General features: G+C 32.1%; 2 protein-coding genes across 2 annotated transcripts; one reads left to right on the top strand and one right to left on the bottom strand.

Annotated features, from left to right (window-relative positions):
- The first annotated feature begins 1,146 nt into the window (after nucleotides 1-1,146).
- Nucleotides 1,147-6,135, top strand: LOC146526950 (palmitoyltransferase ZDHHC16B). Its single transcript, XM_085205627.1, has 5 exons — nucleotides 1,147-1,405; nucleotides 1,641-1,788; nucleotides 1,866-2,057; nucleotides 2,456-2,711; nucleotides 3,965-6,135. The coding sequence occupies exons 1-5, from the start codon at nucleotides 1,353-1,355 to the stop codon at nucleotides 4,465-4,467; spliced, it is 1,152 nt and encodes a 383-aa protein (XP_085061753.1). The 5' UTR covers nucleotides 1,147-1,352; the 3' UTR covers nucleotides 4,468-6,135.
- On the bottom strand, nucleotides 5,158-17,589 carry Fer2 (basic helix-loop-helix domain-containing Fer2). Its single transcript, XM_085205628.1, has 6 exons — nucleotides 17,329-17,589; nucleotides 17,043-17,218; nucleotides 16,319-16,424; nucleotides 15,011-15,131; nucleotides 14,614-14,704; nucleotides 5,158-8,684 (listed from the first exon to the last, which is right to left on the bottom strand). Exons 1-6 carry the CDS (start codon nucleotides 17,490-17,492, stop codon nucleotides 8,566-8,568), a joined length of 777 nt encoding a protein of 258 aa, XP_085061754.1. The 5' UTR covers nucleotides 17,493-17,589; the 3' UTR covers nucleotides 5,158-8,565.
- Nucleotides 17,590-18,090: the final 501 nt, after the last annotated feature.

Raw genomic sequence — 18,090 nt, forward strand, 5'->3', positions numbered from 1 at the left:
CTATTTGCCTATTACATTAATTTGTGATTTAAAGTAAAACTAGGTATGTATATTTGGTGAATTGTTTATTTCCAATTATATTTAATTGTTATTATTTTAACAATATTTCATAGTTTTAACAGGTACGTACTAGAACTAAATTATTCTTATAAAACAGTAAAACAGTTAACTTATCATACAGTCATCATTAATTTTGTTACAATATAACTTTAGTACTTATTAAGTAATATTTAGTACTTAATTATTTAAAAGAAATGATTTGCCTGTCGATGGGGGACCTATCGATAGTTTGGCAACACTAGACCCTATCAACCATGTGTACTGAACAGTGCACACATATTCTAGCATTTACTTACTGCTCTCTAATATGAAATTTCATTCAATCATTCAATTCATTTCAATCTAAAATTTAGAAGTTACAATAACGTCAATTAATGTTTAGTTCAATGACTTAAAGCAACATACACATGATACTAGAAATGAATTAAACATTAGATTACAGCAAAGTAAAATCTTTTATGTTTGCGATATAAAAATATGACAATCTGTATTAAGTATATCTTTAAAATTACTCAAATATTTCTCTAATATATTTTTTTACTGTTGTAAATGTAATAAGTATAAATACATGATTATAAAGTAACAAATCAATTTTTTTAATAGACTTTAATTTTAATTATGATTAGATTTATGGTAAATTTAGTTTTTTGTACGTTATCAAAAGCAATAAAATCTCAAAAAATAAAATTTGATACCGTTCAATATTTAAAGTACCATCCTGTAGTAATATTTTGTACTCGGTGACATACATGTGCTATCTATGCAAGCTGCAAGCTAAGATTCTTTTGACAATTTGATATCGATTAAACTCACTCGATTTCTTATCACGCTTACACGTAAAATTCTCCCTTTCAAAAGCCTACATTGTTATCATTGTAATATTTAAAATATGTAGTGGATATTTAAGTACATTACAATTTACATACATGGTAAATTTAATTACATTGAACGGACACTTTGATTATCGATTTTTCGTGTCGATTTTACAATTTCTTCAACTAGTTGCAACCGACTTATTTTGTAGAAGTGTCATGTATGAAATTTGGGTATATGTATTCTGTGCCTTTAAATATATGTATTCTGTGGTAATGTGTGTATGTGACATTTTAGTCGTAATATATTATATCTATTTTACTATTTAATAAACAAAAACATATATAATTTATGTTTTATTAAATTGATATTCAATAAATAATTTAAATAACTTCCAAGCATCTTAATTTTAAGCTCAATGATAATATAAAATAGTACTTAGTTGTAAATACTATAGATGAGAGTGAACATTGATCATAATGGTAGTTCTTCAGTGGCGATTTCAATGGAGAGGGTTATATGGAAGATTAAAGTATGCCATTTTAAAGAAATATATTTAGTGTGATTAATTATAAACTTTATTTGCATTCACAATTAATGTATTATTTATTACTTCTCTCCAATATCCAAAAATGCTAGCTAAGTTGTATGAACTCATCAAGTTCTAGATCGCATATAAGTGAATTAAATTAATATTTCCCGAGATTAATACTAAACCTTAGTTATTTATACTTATACTAATATAAATGCATTTATTTTTATTTTAGAAGCTATTTTGTTTGGAAAACATCTCAAGCCATTTTAACATTCCAAATTCTAACATACAACACTCACATGAGCCAAAATTATCTAATTGATTGTCTTTTAGAACCAATTTTTTGGTTCGTTGATAATTTTGCTGGATGTTTAGGAAAGGTATGTCTGAAGATATTGAGAGATATGTAAGAAAATAAAATAAATTTATAAATAATAATAAATACTATAATTTCTAGGTTTTTGTGTTCTGTGTGACTGTCTTGACTATGGCTGTAGTCGCAATAGCTTATTGGGTTGGTTTACCATATTGGTGGCAAAAAAACCAATATATAACAATTGCTCTGGTCATTTATGGGAACTGGCTTTTGCTGAATATTGTCTTTCATTATTACAAAGGCGTTACCACATCACCTGGATTTCCACCTCAAGTATGTAAAATAATTATTGCATTGTAAAAAAAATATATTTTCTATTAAAAAATTTTGCAAATAACTAGATTGATGACAGATTTTGGGATTTACTTATTTAGTATTGTACACAGTTACAGTATAATATAGTTTTTAACATTAGACATTATTGTTATGTGCGTGTGACATTGCTATTAAAATTTAGAACTATTTAGATGCACAGTGTCTGACTGTAGATCCATCTCATGGATATATGTTCCATAAGTGGAAATTAATTATTTTCTCACTCTAGCAAGAAAACAAAGCATGGCATTAAGTTTCTTAACAAAGTATGCTTAAAGATTTGGTAGTTTGAGAAATGGGATGTTTTAATACTAGGTTCCTTGTCTAACCTACAAAAAAAAAATTCTATTCAACAGGCTTCAACAATAATAGAAGCTGCAAGCATATGCAAGAAATGCATATCACCGAAGCCCCCTCGAACACACCATTGCTCTATATGTGATAAATGTATACTTGCGATGGATCATCATTGCCCTTGGCTTAACAACTGTGTGGGATATTACAATGCTCGATACTTTTTCCTTTATATGGCTTATATGGTAGCTGGTGTCACTTTCATTATAATAGCAGGCTTGGATCTAGGCTATCAAGTTTTGTGGGTGGATGATACAGGTATATTATGGTAAATTTATTTATCAAATTAAGTTTAATTGTTTATGATGTTATGATTTTTATTACATAACTAGTGGGCCCGGACGCGGCTACGCCCGCGAAAATATAAGCCTAAATCATTAAAATAAGTTAAAAAATAAAAAAGTGGAGATTTATTATTAGAAAAAATATCTGAGTAACCGAAATGAACAAACCAAAGAAGTAAAAGTTTAGGAAATTCTTATGATTTCTCCAAACTAAAGGAAATTCTTAATATTAGAAAAAAAAACCTAAAGTTTGCTGTGCGCGCGTACTAAACATTTTTCTATATTAAAAAATTATTAATTTTTGCGAACAATATTAAATAAAATCTCAAATGATTAAAATTACGATATTTTAAGTGTATAACATCGGTATAGATAACCGAACTGAGATAAATTAATTATAAGCAGCAAATAATTACATAAAAAATAATAGTAATTCGAAAATCTATAAAAATTTACAAAATCATCAAAGTCATCCGCCCGTTCGCGTCGGTCATACTCATATTATGCCGCCCGAAGGCTAGGTCATTTGGAATCAGTCACATCTTAATTATTTATTAGAATGTTATACAGTAAACTATAATTTCCATCTAGATGAAATGCTAAAAGTGACTATTATATTTATTTTCATAAGGATGAATATCAAATTATAGAAATCATCTAATTTTTGTTAATGATTTGTATAAAGAGATTTGTATAAATCTATATCGGCGCGCACCATGTATGCATTAAGCAAACTCACTGTGGGTGACGTTTTCTTAAATCAGCAAACTTTGCAAGCTGTTGCTTAGCAACGCGTAGCGACGATTGTTATTAACATGGCGGAATAAATTCCTTGTCAAATTAATTATTTTAATATATTGGTATATAACGAAAATATTACAAATATGAGAAAAAAAAGTATCCTATGTTCATCCCGGGACCCTCAAGTATCTCTATATGAGTATTTTATCACAATTAAATTAGCGGTTTGGCCCTGATTGCGGAAAAGACAGACAGACATACAGACAGACAGACAGACAGAGTTACTTTCGAATTTATAATATAGGTATGGATAATAAACATTTAATGTCTGTTTCTAATGCTTCTTGCTTTCTACTGCAGTGGAAGAGGGGGGGCAAACAATCATGATATTTGTTTGATTTAATTTATGATGTTTTGAATACATAGTTTTTTTTTTTGGTGTTTTAAACATTTTATCTTTAAACTTATATTTTATCATACATTCAGGTGGTATAACACAGGACCATGACCCAGAACTGATCGGGCATCCAGTGCGTTTGAACCAGAGTGGTGTGCTAGTGCCAGTTCAAGTGATCGCAGAATATGATTCAGATAATTTTCCAAGACACCACGACTTACCAGTACCTGTAATTACTGAAGTACAACGAATTACAGCGCATCCATGGAAAAGAAAAGCAGTCGTTTTCATGGCTATTACATGTGTATCGGTTTTTTTCGCATTGGGCACATTGACTGTCATGCACGCTAAGAATATTGGTAAGGGGGAAACTAGTATAGAAGCTCACATAAACAAATTATTAAGAAAAACTCACAGTCATCGATTTAAGAATCCCTATGATTTTGGTAGGAGAAAAAATTGGAAATTGTTTTTAGGTTTAACTCAGGGTAGAACATTTTTTAGCCATGTTATGTTGCCATCGAGCCACCCTCCCATTGGCAATGGTTTGACATGGCATACCATTCACAATAGTATTGAAGATTGGCCTTGAATTACTTGTTATGTTATTTAGTAGGTTCAAATGAGTCAAGATTTGCAATATTCGGATATTATGCGTACGTAAATTAAAAAAATGTGAAATACTTAACAACAATATATTTTATTGCAATCAGATAATTGATGAATGAAGGAAATTTTTTTTAAATTCACTTAAAATTATTATATTCACTTAAATTTATTGTATTGATCATGGTACATAATCATTTTTTTTATATTTGGAATGTAGCTTTTTTTCTTTGCATATATTTATTATAGTAATAATCAAAATGAAGTGGCAAGATTATTATATTTATAATATATATATTATACATTAAAAAAATATCTAATAATTTTTACTTTGTATCCTATTATTCAGCCAAAACGGAGGAATATTCAGTATTACATTTTTTCATCTGTTCACTGTATAACACGATATGCTGAGGGTATTTAGTATTTAGTAGATATTGTGTGATATGTCATTCAGTTTATGTTACCAAAGCCACGCCATTAAATTAATTATAATTTCCTTTGAGTGAGAATCAAACTCGCAAACGTCTCATTTACAGACAGACGCTGTGCTGTTGCGCCAGGACAGCCTCGATATACTATTTGTTGAAAGCCTGTAGTGTGGGATATGAGAAAACACTGGTTTTTCATTTTTGTTATATATATTTTTTTATTATTTTTTTTGTTTTGATTGTATATTGTATATTATATTAATATTATTAACTTCTAGCAAGATTTATGTTATAGATTGTCATAAGAACTTGACTATGTAAGTTGATACATTGATGAGACTGCATCTTTCTCTTATTCGCACTATATACTACTAAATGATATATGTTTGCATTCCATAGTTTATAAAACCGGCATTATTAATAAATCAAGTTGTTTTTAAAAACTAGTCACCGGTCAGTCATTCATGTTATTTATAATATCTGAGGAATATGTTTTAAATAGCAACATTTTTATAGAAATTTAACAATACACAACAGTGAATGTACTTATAGATACTAGAAGATAAATAATTATATACTTTGAATATTACTTAATAAAAATAGAAACACTTACAAAGTTGTGTGATAATAATTTATTGACATTTATGGCTGTATATAGATACAATATGTCATGTTACAATATGACGTAATTATTTAAATAACAATTGGAAAACATGACTTAAGTTGTACTCGTATGCATTTTTATATCACGTCTAGACTTAGGCTCGTATTTATAAACCACTCTCAAGACTGAGATCGATCTTGAGAAAGAATACATAAGATCGATCTCAGACTTGTCAAAAATTTATAAATTCGGGCCTTAATCTCGTTGGTTAGGAATAAGTTTCTCGATGTATTAAGTATGACTTCAAATTTAGCATATAATTAGGTATGATTTTTATTTCTTTACTACTGAGTGATTTGTGACTTGCCATTGTGACGTCTTACAATAATATTAACAATGTATTCTCAGTTCTTAAGTATTTATATATACAGAATATACATTTTTATATACAATATATAAAGAATTAAAGATATTGATTTCAAGGCTCAGCACGAGCTATCTATTAAGTAAACTGTAATGTATTATTTAATATTTGATTAATAATGTTATTGTAAATATATTATTCACATTTTTTGTAATTGTAAGCAAAAACTAGTCACAAATAAATAATTAAAAAATATATTGCTTTTTCTCTTTATATTTTTTTCAATTTGTATGTTTGATTTTGTGTCTCCACATTATCCGTAGCATAAGAGCAAGAAATAAACATAAAGAACGCCGCACTTTTATTTTTATTTAATTTTTTCTTTATCTTTTATTTTTTCTTTTAATTTATTTGGACATTGGCGTGGAGAATGGAAATATATTCTAGTCGGAATCGAACTCTTTACCTGTCGAGGTTTACGCTTGGGCTGCTGCGCCAAGACTGACCTCACGACGGTAATGCTTATAAAATATGTAATAACCAATTATTGCAACTAATATCTATAAAGTTATCAATAATATTCTTAAAATAAAATTACTAATTTTTATCGAAAATAATCTGATTTTAGTACCTACCCTGGGTTGGAGTACTGAAGACCTGCTGCGACGCCGAAATAGGGGCCGTGAGGCTTTAACATAATACTGGACCCTTCTAAACTAAATCTTAGAATACAGAAGTTATGAAATGATTACTTGGAAGGATTATAATATATATTTTTTAATATATTACAGTATAATTTTTTATTCAGATTTAGTAAATAATTAAAAGTCATCAAAATGTATCGGTCCGTGGCATCTATGCAACTAAATATATTATTTTTAGTATAGGTATTTAGTGGTGTAATATATAAGTTATCGATACTAATTAAATCTATTTATTGTGCCGTTTCTATTTCAAGTAATAACATGTAATATTTTTACAGGTAAATATTTATTATGATATCCTTATGAATGAGATGATATTATATGAGTAATATGAATATCTATGTAAACAACTTATACATATTGTTATTGATATTAAAAATATAACCAATATTCCTATATTTTTTTACATAGTTAATTTTCATATTTGGGAAACTTAACGCTAGTTTTCCGTACCTATTATTTTTCTAGTCTCACATATCCCATGGGCGTATCTAGAGATACTTTCTGGGGGGGCCTGGACTTTAGCTTTGCTTAGATATGTTTGTGTAAATGTTTTTTCGTTTTGTTTCGGAGAAATGTTTTTGTTAGGCCCTCCCGGCTCCCCTTTTTCTACGCCAATACATATCCCGATGGTTTATGATTACTAACAGTAAAATATTGTTTAAGTACTACAAAAAAGTTTAAATATTATAAAAATTTTTTTACATAATAATTTTGTACTTATCATTTAACATTCTATAATAATCACTACAATTCTACTACATTACAGAGAATAATTCATTAAGAATTAGTCAACACATATACGCCACTTATGTTAATTGATTATATTTAATTTAAATCTAAGTTGTAATATAAATGATGGAAGACCGATTTAGATATAAGGTAACCTTAGAACCACACTTCATATATATTCTTTTTAACCAGTTAAGCAGAATTAATCATATAGTTTATAGTGAAAGTATTGTCGTAATATAATTGAAGCGAGCTAATACTACGATTACATTTTATACGAGTCATATAATATATTTAAATACATAATTCTAAAATTAATATTAATGTTGAGTTATGTATGTGTTGAGTGGCGGAATTGAACGCAGCGCTTTGCTTTGTTACCAGAGCAAAGAAATGAAAAAAAAACATAAATAAAATACTTTATTGGTTCCATAGATTTTACATAGAAATAAATGTTACAGAGATCTTCTTTTAAGCAAGTAATGCCTGTATTAGGAGACCCCGCTCTTCCAATACAATATCTAATATATCTGCTTTAACATTAAACTCAACAAACATTTTACAAATAAAACTAATTAATTACTTTGTACATATATAAGTTAAGTTGAACATGCATTTATGTGTTATGCTTGGATAAGTGTGTGTGTGTGTCGTGTGTGCATGTGTGGGTGTATGTGTGTGTGTGTAAGTGAAACGAAATAGTTCGTTCCCCCAAATGGGTATCAAACCTACAATCCTAGTATCAACTCACTCGTATGTGCCATTGCGCTAGGAAGGCCCCATTATTATGTCTTTCATGTTTATCTTAATTCTTACTTTTAAATTGCATGGTGCAGCTACCTTCTGCTATTTCGAATTAAATTTTAAATAGTAAATAGTAGTAATATCTAGTACGTAAAGCACCTAAATATATAAATTTTAGAATTACAGTAACCCTAAAGGCAGTGTTAATAATTCAAATTGTTATAAAGGCATATTGCTTACTTTGTTTACTACACTATTGACTATGCTCTTTAGTCTAGCTTGACTAGAAATCTAGATCCCTAAATAATTACATGAATGTACAGTGTTTTATAATTAAAACTTTACTATCCTAGTATTGCAGGTTATTTTGCCTGTATTATCATTTTAAAAATAATGCGAAAGCTACTTGACTGTCAATTTACAAACATACATTTGTCATAATATCTAAGTATATTATACATAGCTGTATAGAATATTAACTAATATGCTAATACTAACAAATCTTCTAGTTATGAGGATATTGAAGATTGTCAGAACTGAGGGCAATTGAGGTAAGCACGCTTCTTCTTTGAGGGTTCACGCCGAGATTCTCCCAATTTATCCATGACAGTCTAGCAGTCAAATCTGTGAAAAAAGATACTATTATTTGGGATGTGACGATGCACAGCATCTGTGAGAGGGCGCTGTATACTTCCCTTTGATTATCCAATGATTTTCACTTCCGGTTGCTGTCTTCGACCAATCAGCGATCGCCGGAAGTCACGTGGTCTCAGGTGGTAGGGCGCCGGAACGTATAATAGGCGACACTACGCTTCTTACCTCATAGCGTCGTTATTTCCCATTAGAGTAACATCGTTTAAAAGTGAAAGTGCTGTGGTAAGTGTAGTGTTGGAGGTGGAATTTCTTCACATCGTGAACCGGATTTCTATATCGGGCCTACTCCTGGAAAGGCCTCCAGCAAAGATGTTCATCCTCATCAAGAGAATTTGCTTTTGTGAAATTCAAAGGTAACAAAATGGACAACGGGTGAGTCATTTGAATCTCTTGTGTAACAAGTTTCTACATGCATGTAATACTGTTCTATTGCTTGGTATTATATATACCAATACTGTAGTGGATTCTGAGCTTACCGAACACGGCTGTGTTATAACCTACAATAAGGTTAGGTATATATCTCAGATTTTCAGCAGTTATGGCCCAATTTTATTCAACTAACGGGCATTGCAAAAAGCAAGAGGACTCATCGCTTGTTTAACGCTCTCGGCATAATGTCATGCGATGTAAACGGAGTTTACTAAATAAATCGGTTTTCACCGAGTTTACTTAGTTGTATTATCCATTAATATACTACCTTCGTTTAAATACGATAAATTCGTTAGGAGCGTATCCTGAGCGAGTTATCAAATATATAAAAAATTCTGTTCTCCTCATATATATCAGGGAAGCGGATTATTTAATAGTTGCCAGTTGTCAAAACCAGATGGCGTTGCCTGTCACTCTGACGTGACACCGATCGATGACAATCAGAAATGGGATCGGAACAAGCTCCGGTCCCAACCACCTTATTCTGCGACATATATAAGTCTGTCTATTTTTAGATAAATCTTTTTTATTTATTTGTAATAGGATAATTACTAACGTTGTTGAAATGTTATAATCGCTGGGAGCGTATCCTAAGCGAGTTAACGAATAACAATGGATAAATCTGCGTGGGACTTTCTTTTGGCTTCTTTTGACAATTGCAGGCGAATACTCGGAAGAATTAGACACAAGGATTCGAAGACAATTTCAAAGCCTCCTGGCAGGAAAAGTGTTTCAAACACAGAATATCGGAGGTTCATTTTCTCAATCCTGGAGGAGTGAGGATAAAAGAATTGTGGATTTGCTGCTTATTCATGGTTACTGCCATCGCTGTGAACGTCATAACATTTAGCAATGGGCTCCATAGTATTTAGCAATCACGGGATCTTCTGTATGGCCTCTTCGGCAAAAGTTCTAGCACGTCACCTTATCTTAGTTGCCCTAAGAGGGTCTCGGGCTATTACTTGACATAAGGTATGTCCAACTATTTAAAGTGCATTTATCCGTACATTAGAATTTAAAAAAAGCTCGGTACTATTTTAATGCTCTCAATTGTACGGGAGGGGGGCAGTTATAAGGAGGCTGCCTCTGAGCCTATCGGAGGCAGTGGCTGATGGTTTGGGCTCCGTAGGCCCTTCCCGGTTTAATCGCGGGAATGCATCTAGCCATTTACCTCCATGCCACCAATAATCCTTTTCCAAGATTATTTGAAGCAGTTAGACCTTCGTCAACCGTACATGCATCAAAAATTGAGAAGCATGCGTTGAGTATGAAACTCTAGCACGTTTAATTATACATTAGCAATTGTCAAGTATCAGTGCATACCGGATATCGGAAGTATGGAGTGAGAACCCGCCGACGGGTAACACAAGCCCAGAACTTAGTACAAGGGTGTTGCATGATTGTTAATAATTTTATTTAAATGTAACCGTATCTTCCTGTATACATGGTGTTAAGAAATACGGAGGCTGCCTATGGGTATATCGGAAACGGGTGTAGATGGTTTGGGGGCTCTGAAAACTCTTTTCGACTTAATAATGAGCATTCTCCATATCGTCTCTGGCTTTATCCAATAAGAATTTTCAAGCGGTTCGAGAAAGCAAGGATAGAAAATAGTTCGACTCACGTTCTACAACTGATAAAACAAACCAATAGGATATGGATGGTTGAGTAATGGATAAAAAGAAGCAATGTGTCAAAACTAAATTAAAAAACTGACTAAAATAGCGGGTTCAAGTATTATAAAAAGTCGCCGAAAGTTTCTTTGGGCTAATTTAGCATTACCCTCGTGCAAGTGAGTGCACATCCCCGCGAGTGCCGCGGCAAAAGTATTTTATAGCTGACGTACTATATAATAGATACCGTACATCCCTGTGGTGCATTCGAGTAGCCATCAGAATTGAAGCTGATGTAGTGGAAGAAATCTATAATCCATCTAGAAGAAAAGAATCCAGCTAGAAAACGCGACGGCGACTGATGTTAGTATTTGGAAAAAGAAGTAAAATTTGCATCTAGCAAGAGTAAGAAGCAGGAGAAGAAGGAAAAGAAGGTAGCTAAATAATTCAGAAGGCAAATCAAGACCAAATTAATGTCGCCAGTTGAGCGACTTATTACTGAAGTTGTTAGATATGACAAAATATGAAATGCGAGAATTACAGACGACAACCTTTTATTATTACCAAGTTGTTGGATACCATAAAGTATGATAATCAATAATATTGCAAAAAGACTATCAAGAAGTTTCATTCGTTTTTTGTAACTTTGGTTCCAAAGCTGAGGAAAGCTAATGAAAATAATCGTCTTCATGGGACATGAGGGCTGTGTAAAGGTAGTTACATATATACCTTGGCGATATCCACGTGCGTAACGTAGATATTCCGCCGCATATTGCCATGAGTTTTGCATAAACTGAACCTGGCTAGCGAGGTATACACGTAGTCACAACTCCAATATGGCGGAGAGCATGTTGGATGTCTACGACATCATTAAGTCCGGGGAAGTCGGACGTTTAAATTGAGTGCATCTGTATTTAAATCGTATATTTTGATACTGTAAAATTGCTCCTAAAAGCGAATTTCAGAGAGTGAACTATTGTAGTTCTAAAATACAGCTAAGAAGCGATAATTGAAATATTATAAAATTGATAACTTTATATGTAAATGTACAGTAGTATCAATTACTTAATAATTAATTAATTAATTAATTAATTAATAATCATTAGTCGGCCTGAATTTTGTTGAAAAACTAATGAGCTCATAAACTCACATTTTCTAACGCATCATATATCAAGTACTGTACCTAAGTAGCAGATAGGACATTCATATCATGAATTGTCGGTCTGGTTGCGGATCGGGTAAGCATTCATTGATGCTTTGGTGAAGTTGTAATACTCAAAGTATGTGATAATGAAATTTTACAAATGCGTTCAAAGGTTTGACCAGTATAAGAATATATTATTGGGCTAAGTACATAATATTTTATAGAGCATTCTATTAAATACTCTAGTGTTATAAATATGTTGTACTAATGGCATCAATTACAGGGTAAAAATTAACTTGGGTAACTACTTCATCATCATCATCATCAGCCTGTCCTCGTCCACTGCTGGACGTGGGCCTCTCCAATGGCGCGCCGCTGGGCTCTATCTTCGGCTCTCTGCATCCGGCCGTTGCCGCCACCTTGCGGACATCGTCACCCCATCTAGCGGGAAGACGGTTTTTAATTACGCTTGCCAAGGCGTGGTGTCCACTCTAGAACGCGTCTACTTACTATAAATTTATTATAGTTGTTAAAAAAGGAAGTATGGAGTTGGTTGCCGGTTCTATCTACGACCCGCTGTCTGAGCCGGAGATGGTTTCCAATAGACCGGACGACATTTTCATTGTCATTTCGATCCTGCTCGTACTTCTAACTTTATATTTCGTTTAGAAATATTTTGGTGAAACAGGTGACCTGTCGAAAATTACGCTCTAGAGACGGTGGTGTCATCCTAAGAAAAATGTTTTTCTAGGTTCTACATTAAGAAACTAGCTAGACCACCGGAAACAGGCTACAAAAGGTAACAATTTTGTTGTGTAACTTAGAGGTGAGGCTACGCAAGGGCTTCATGAATAATAATGAATACTTATATAAACAGGTTATTAAATTATTATCAAAAGAAGTGAGCACGTCTAGCTTTATTATTTAGACGGTTATGCGAGCTTCCTTTCCTACTCATGCTTATCAGCGAGTTGCGGATCATCTTTTAAAATTTGTTTGTATGCAAATTATAAGTAAATCTAATAATTGAAGTTAGATTATTTTGGCTCAGCTTCCGGCAGAGCGATTATTAATTGAATTAAAAAATTAAGCAATTAACAATTTGCTTATAAATAAAACAATGTTACTCATGTTTTTTGTGGTTTTACAGATCAATTTATCTGAATGTATCAGAATCAGTTTATACAATCATTCTGATTTAGATCACATAGCGTCGTGCGTGGTCACCAGGAGTTATAAACACGTCTCTCACAGATGCTGTGCATCGTCACATCCCAAATAATAGTACAAGTTTTACATAACAATAAAACTTGTATTATTGTGGAGAGACGATGCACAGCATCATTTTAAGGCTCCTGGTGAGAATCTGCTATGAGGTAAGAAGCGTAGTGTCGCCTATTATACGTTCCGGCGCCCTACCACCTGAGACCACGTGACTTCCGGCGATCGCTGATTGGTCGAAGACAGCAACCGGAAGTGAAAATCATTGGATAATCAAAGGGAAGTATACAGCGCCCTCTCACAGATGCTGTGCATCGTCTCTCCACAATAATACAAGTTTTATTGTTATGTAAAACTTGTACTATTATAGTACGGTCAACAAATCGTGGCCGACCTGAAGTTAGTTACAGGCAGCTGTGTAGATTTGATTTTATTTTAGTAAAAAGGGGAAGGAAACCTAACTTTACCTTTGACAGACTTCTTAGATTAAAACAAGATTTATGCACCAGATATTTAATTCATATTGATCCTGCACAAACATTTATTATAATATGAAGAATAGCCAGTCAGTGAACAATGTAGGGACGAATTCAATGTTTTTGAATTCGCCCCTACGATATCGTGACCATTCTTTGTCCGTTTCAAAACGGGACATCAGTTTAAAAATTTGCAGCTTTAATTATTTTTGACTATTGTATAAAGTAACATTTAGGAATTCGTTTTTTCGCTACAGCCCTTGGAAGTTCTTGATAAAATAAATAGCATATTCAAAAACGGCTTTTGTTTTGATGTTATTTCCATGATTTATACTTACTTTACTTACTGTACTTTAACCAATAATTTTTAACTATTATATGATAAAAAATGCCTACTATTGAACTATATTCAGATCCCACCGAAGGTTCCGTACAAAAATTGGAGATCTCGAGCTTTTTTTGAAATTCAGGTCACTTAAACTAGCAGATTTAATACCAAATTATGGCTCCATTTAAGGTTTTTTTAAAAAATTTAACCACAAATATATAATTTTCAGATTTTTCTTGATCTATCTGTAGATTCTAGTTGTGAAATTTCATAATGTAAGGTCAACCGGAAGTACTTTATTATTTCAATCAGAGGTTTTGGTCAGGGATATCCTAATAAATCCTAATAATGCCAACAATTATTATGTATAACATATTATTATTATTTATTACACATACAACATTTATTGCAAAAACAAGCACGATAATCTCGCGGCATTAATTAAACGATCTGTCCAAACTTCACGGAATTTCACCATACAATTTTCAGACAGACTATAATTAATTATAATATCAAATATGACATTTGATGTTTATAATTAATTATTTACCTGCCTGAAATAGTACGCTTAAATAATAAAATTGCGTGATATTTAGATTTTGATTATATTTATATTTAGAATTGATTGCATTTATTTATTTCCGCCGTTTTGATATTAGATACTGCAATATATAATATTAACACTTACCGCTGGTGTTCCAGTGAGCTCGGTCGGCTTTTATTTCGCCACGGAGACATTTTTCAACATACGTTAACGGGTCGTAGTCAGCGTCAAGTACCTTAAGAAAAAAAAATGAATTTTCAATTTTGTAGTCGTAAATATTATTGATGTATTAATAAAATATGTAAATAATATGTTAATGGCAACAAAACAATCATAGCCTCTTTAATGTACCTATTTAATTTTCTGGCTCTGGTAATTCAACAGGCAATTCCTTCAGAATTCGGCGGAATATTAGGAATGGAAGTGTCTTAATGGGAACGGAGTGTCCTTACCCCTACGTTCTCAGTGTTTGCCTATCTTGCTATGTGTGGGATACAGGATAAAGCTATAAAAACAATGATAACTAAGTTATACCTCTTACCTCTCTAAGAAGTGCAATGTATGCTATAGCGAGCCGGAGCGTGTCGATTTTACTCAGACGTTTCTCGTAGGGAAACGTCGGTACGTGCACACGCAACTCGTCGAACGCCGAGTTTATACTGCTAAAGTTAGAACGTCATACACACGTTATAGTAAATATGCAAACACTATATGTACTTTACTATTATACGGAATTTACTACAAAAATATTTGGATATTAAAAAAATAAGGCAAGGCACAGATTAAAATGAGGCCAGTAGTGGCGCAAGGGCACAAGTGGGACTGTAAACGCGGTAGGTTGTGGATGCGCATACCACTGGAGAAAATGAAAATATTAAATATTTTCATTTCCTCGCTCTGCTGTCAAGATTTGTCTGAAAGTAAAGAAAAAGTAAACGTTGCTACTTTAACTGGATTTATATCATGTCATTAAAAGGCCATTAATAAAAATCTTTAATTTAATTATTTACCTACTTAAATTAATAATTTAAACAAATTGTCTTTTAATTTGTTAGAATTTCTTCTAATATATCGAAAAAACAGAGTAGGTATCTATTACTTTGCAAACAATCATCAATTTAAATAATATCATGTCTAACATACATTACCTATTTTATTAAACAAAATTTTTAAAAGTTTAGTTTTTAAAAAAAGCTAAAAAATTTAAAAACAACTAGTAGCTTCAGTATTTAATAAAATAAGATTTTTTTAAATTTAACAGATACCAACGTCACCTTTCATATTGCTTATTATTGGAACAATATATTAACTTTGTAAGCCTTCACTCACTCACGGCCTTTTTATCAAAATTGGAACAAGTAAAAAATGTCACCTGTGAAAAACAAAATTGTAAAATGATTTTTTAAAACTTTTATCGTTGAAATATTAACGCAGCTTTTGTCAAGCTTGTTTTGTAACATTTTTTATTTGTTTTTCAGTCAAAAACGGGGACACAATGACGTGATATGGCCTCCAATATCGAACACTATGGATTAATAACTGTCTTTATTAAAGTCGAACGAATTTCGTATAAATAACAATATTAAACATCATCACTATTAAGTATTAACTACATTAATAATATTAATAATATTATTAAGATAATATTTTATGATTGATAAAAATACACGTTTAAGATGTTTAAATATTGATAACTGGCCCAGGTATTTAATTGCTGGTGTAGCTAGTAATTAATTAAAAAAAATCTCTTTGAAAACCTATGTAATTTAATATGAAATACATATAAAGATAATTATTTAATTTCTCTACACACGGAGGCAAATGAAAGTGGTACCCATTGGGTCCGGACCTCAGCATCCGTCGTCGTTCGCGTACATTAGCAGCGGCGCGCTGCACGCGGTACGGGGACCCTCCGCACTGGTACTCCGGCTCTACGGACGACTCCAGCAGAGCATCTGGTAGTGAGAAAACACTCCTTTAAATTACTTAACAAATTTCAGCGAATACAGTCATTTTTAAAAAATACAAGTGAATTTATTTATGTATTTCATTTTGCGCAATTATAATAGTTACAAATAAAATCAAATAGATATATACTTTTTGTAATTGCCCTTATGGAAATACACTTCAGCAATAATTATCTTTTTAAAGCATTTTAATTTTAAAGAATTCAAATGTCATATTCTGAAAACCGCACTCGCAAAATTACTAATTTCTCTAAAGCATGTTTACCTACAAATTATTTACAATTGATAATACTAGATTGAGCATAATCAGCAATAATTTTAAAAACTATATATTAAAAAATATATATCTATCTATATTGAATTAAAAAGCCCATGCAATATACAACTATAGATGTAAACGAAAAGATGTTATTTTTGTACGCATCCGACACCAAGAGTTAATTGCTAATGCTACTTTCGCTAAAGTCAATTATTACATTACTAATATAAAGCTTTCGCATACCCAACTTATTGAAAAAGAACAAAAAATAAGAAAAAGATACATATTGTATATTGTATGTTTTCACTTTCAGTAGTAGTAGTTTATTTAGTAGTATGTTTATTTACCTGTGTGTAATTGCCTGGAGTGTTGATGTACGTAAGCAGCAAGGGGTAACTGTAATCTAGTTCTTGCTGCTGCATACACGCACGAGGGCAGCTCCGGTGTTAGAGATGCTCCTTCTTCGTCAGACCCGTCGGCATACGCGAACTTCAAGCCAGAATAATCCAAACGACGGCTTTCACTAAAATATTTGTAAAATATATTTTAAATATCTGTCATAATAAAAAAATATTTATTTTTCACGTATTTAAAAAAAATTATACTTGCAACGGAAAAAAATATATATTTTACCTCAAAGGTGGCGACGTGGACGAATCGGCGACCTGACTTCTGGCTCCGGACATTTTAGTATTTGGAATAGAGATGTTGTTATTGTAGCGCCACTTATCGGTTATAAAGGAGACTGACAGTTTACCGGGTAAGACAAATAATTTTATACCACAAGGGGTGGCCATTTTGTGAAAATTCAATCTAAGGGTGTATAGCGCAATCTATGCACTGAATACTGTATTTTCAGGAGTGTAAGGTTCCTTTTGCGGGGGCGGCGTGCGTGCTTGCTCCATAGACCCTGTCGGTTGGGCGGGGCTTCCCAATATTAGGGCGGTTAGGGGATGGTCTCCGACGGATATTTGGCAAAGAGTGCCAAGTGTTAATTTGTTTTATTTGAAAATAGATACCTTAAAGATTTGGTCCAGCTTATAATAATAATAATAATAATAATAAAGCCTTTTATTCTGAACTGCTTATCCTCTATTACAATTTTAGTTGACAATCCAAACTTAAATGAACTAAAACTCATAAACCTAAATTATAACTAATTTGGTATTTCCTCGTCTTTTGCAGGTCAGTTTGCCAGTCGGCAAAGGCCTCCTCCAACCTTTTCCATTCATATCTGTCCTGAGCTACTCTATTCCACGTTGTACCAGCTACTTGTTTAATTTATTAAACAAGTAGCTGGTCCAGCTTAGCAAATGTTAATATTTCTTACACGTGTAATAAAATTATACACATGTTTAAGTGTATACTTAAAACTCAAAAAGATCATTTTTTATA

The sequence above is a fragment of the Heliconius melpomene genome, chromosome 21 (assembly GCF_056956725.1).
Source record: "Heliconius melpomene rosina isolate 202511_hmr_F chromosome 21, ASM5695672v1, whole genome shotgun sequence".
NCBI classification, from domain to species: domain Eukaryota; kingdom Metazoa; phylum Arthropoda; class Insecta; order Lepidoptera; family Nymphalidae; genus Heliconius; species Heliconius melpomene.

Excerpts from the sequence above, each read along its gene's own strand:
- LOC146526950 (XM_085205627.1), top strand. The coding sequence starts at position 1,353 with ATGGTAGTTCTTCAGTGGCGATTTCAATGGAGAGGGTTATATGGAAGA. Across the intron at positions 1,789-1,865 it reads TTGCTGGATGTTTAGGAAAG|GTTTTTGTGTTCTGTGTGAC; the intron begins GTATGTCTGAAG and ends TATAATTTCTAG. Across the intron at positions 2,058-2,455 it reads CACCTGGATTTCCACCTCAA|GCTTCAACAATAATAGAAGC; the intron begins GTATGTAAAATA and ends TCTATTCAACAG.
- Fer2 (XM_085205628.1), bottom strand. The coding sequence starts at position 17,492 with ATGGCCACCCCTTGTGGTATAAAATTATTTGTCTTACCCGGTAAACTG. Across the intron at positions 15,132-16,318 it reads GAACGACGACGGATGCTGAG|CAGTATAAACTCGGCGTTCG; the intron begins GTCCGGACCCAA and ends TTCTAACTTTAG. Across the intron at positions 14,705-15,010 it reads ACATTGCACTTCTTAGAGAG|GTACTTGACGCTGACTACGA; the intron begins GTAAGAGGTATA and ends TTTTTTCTTAAG.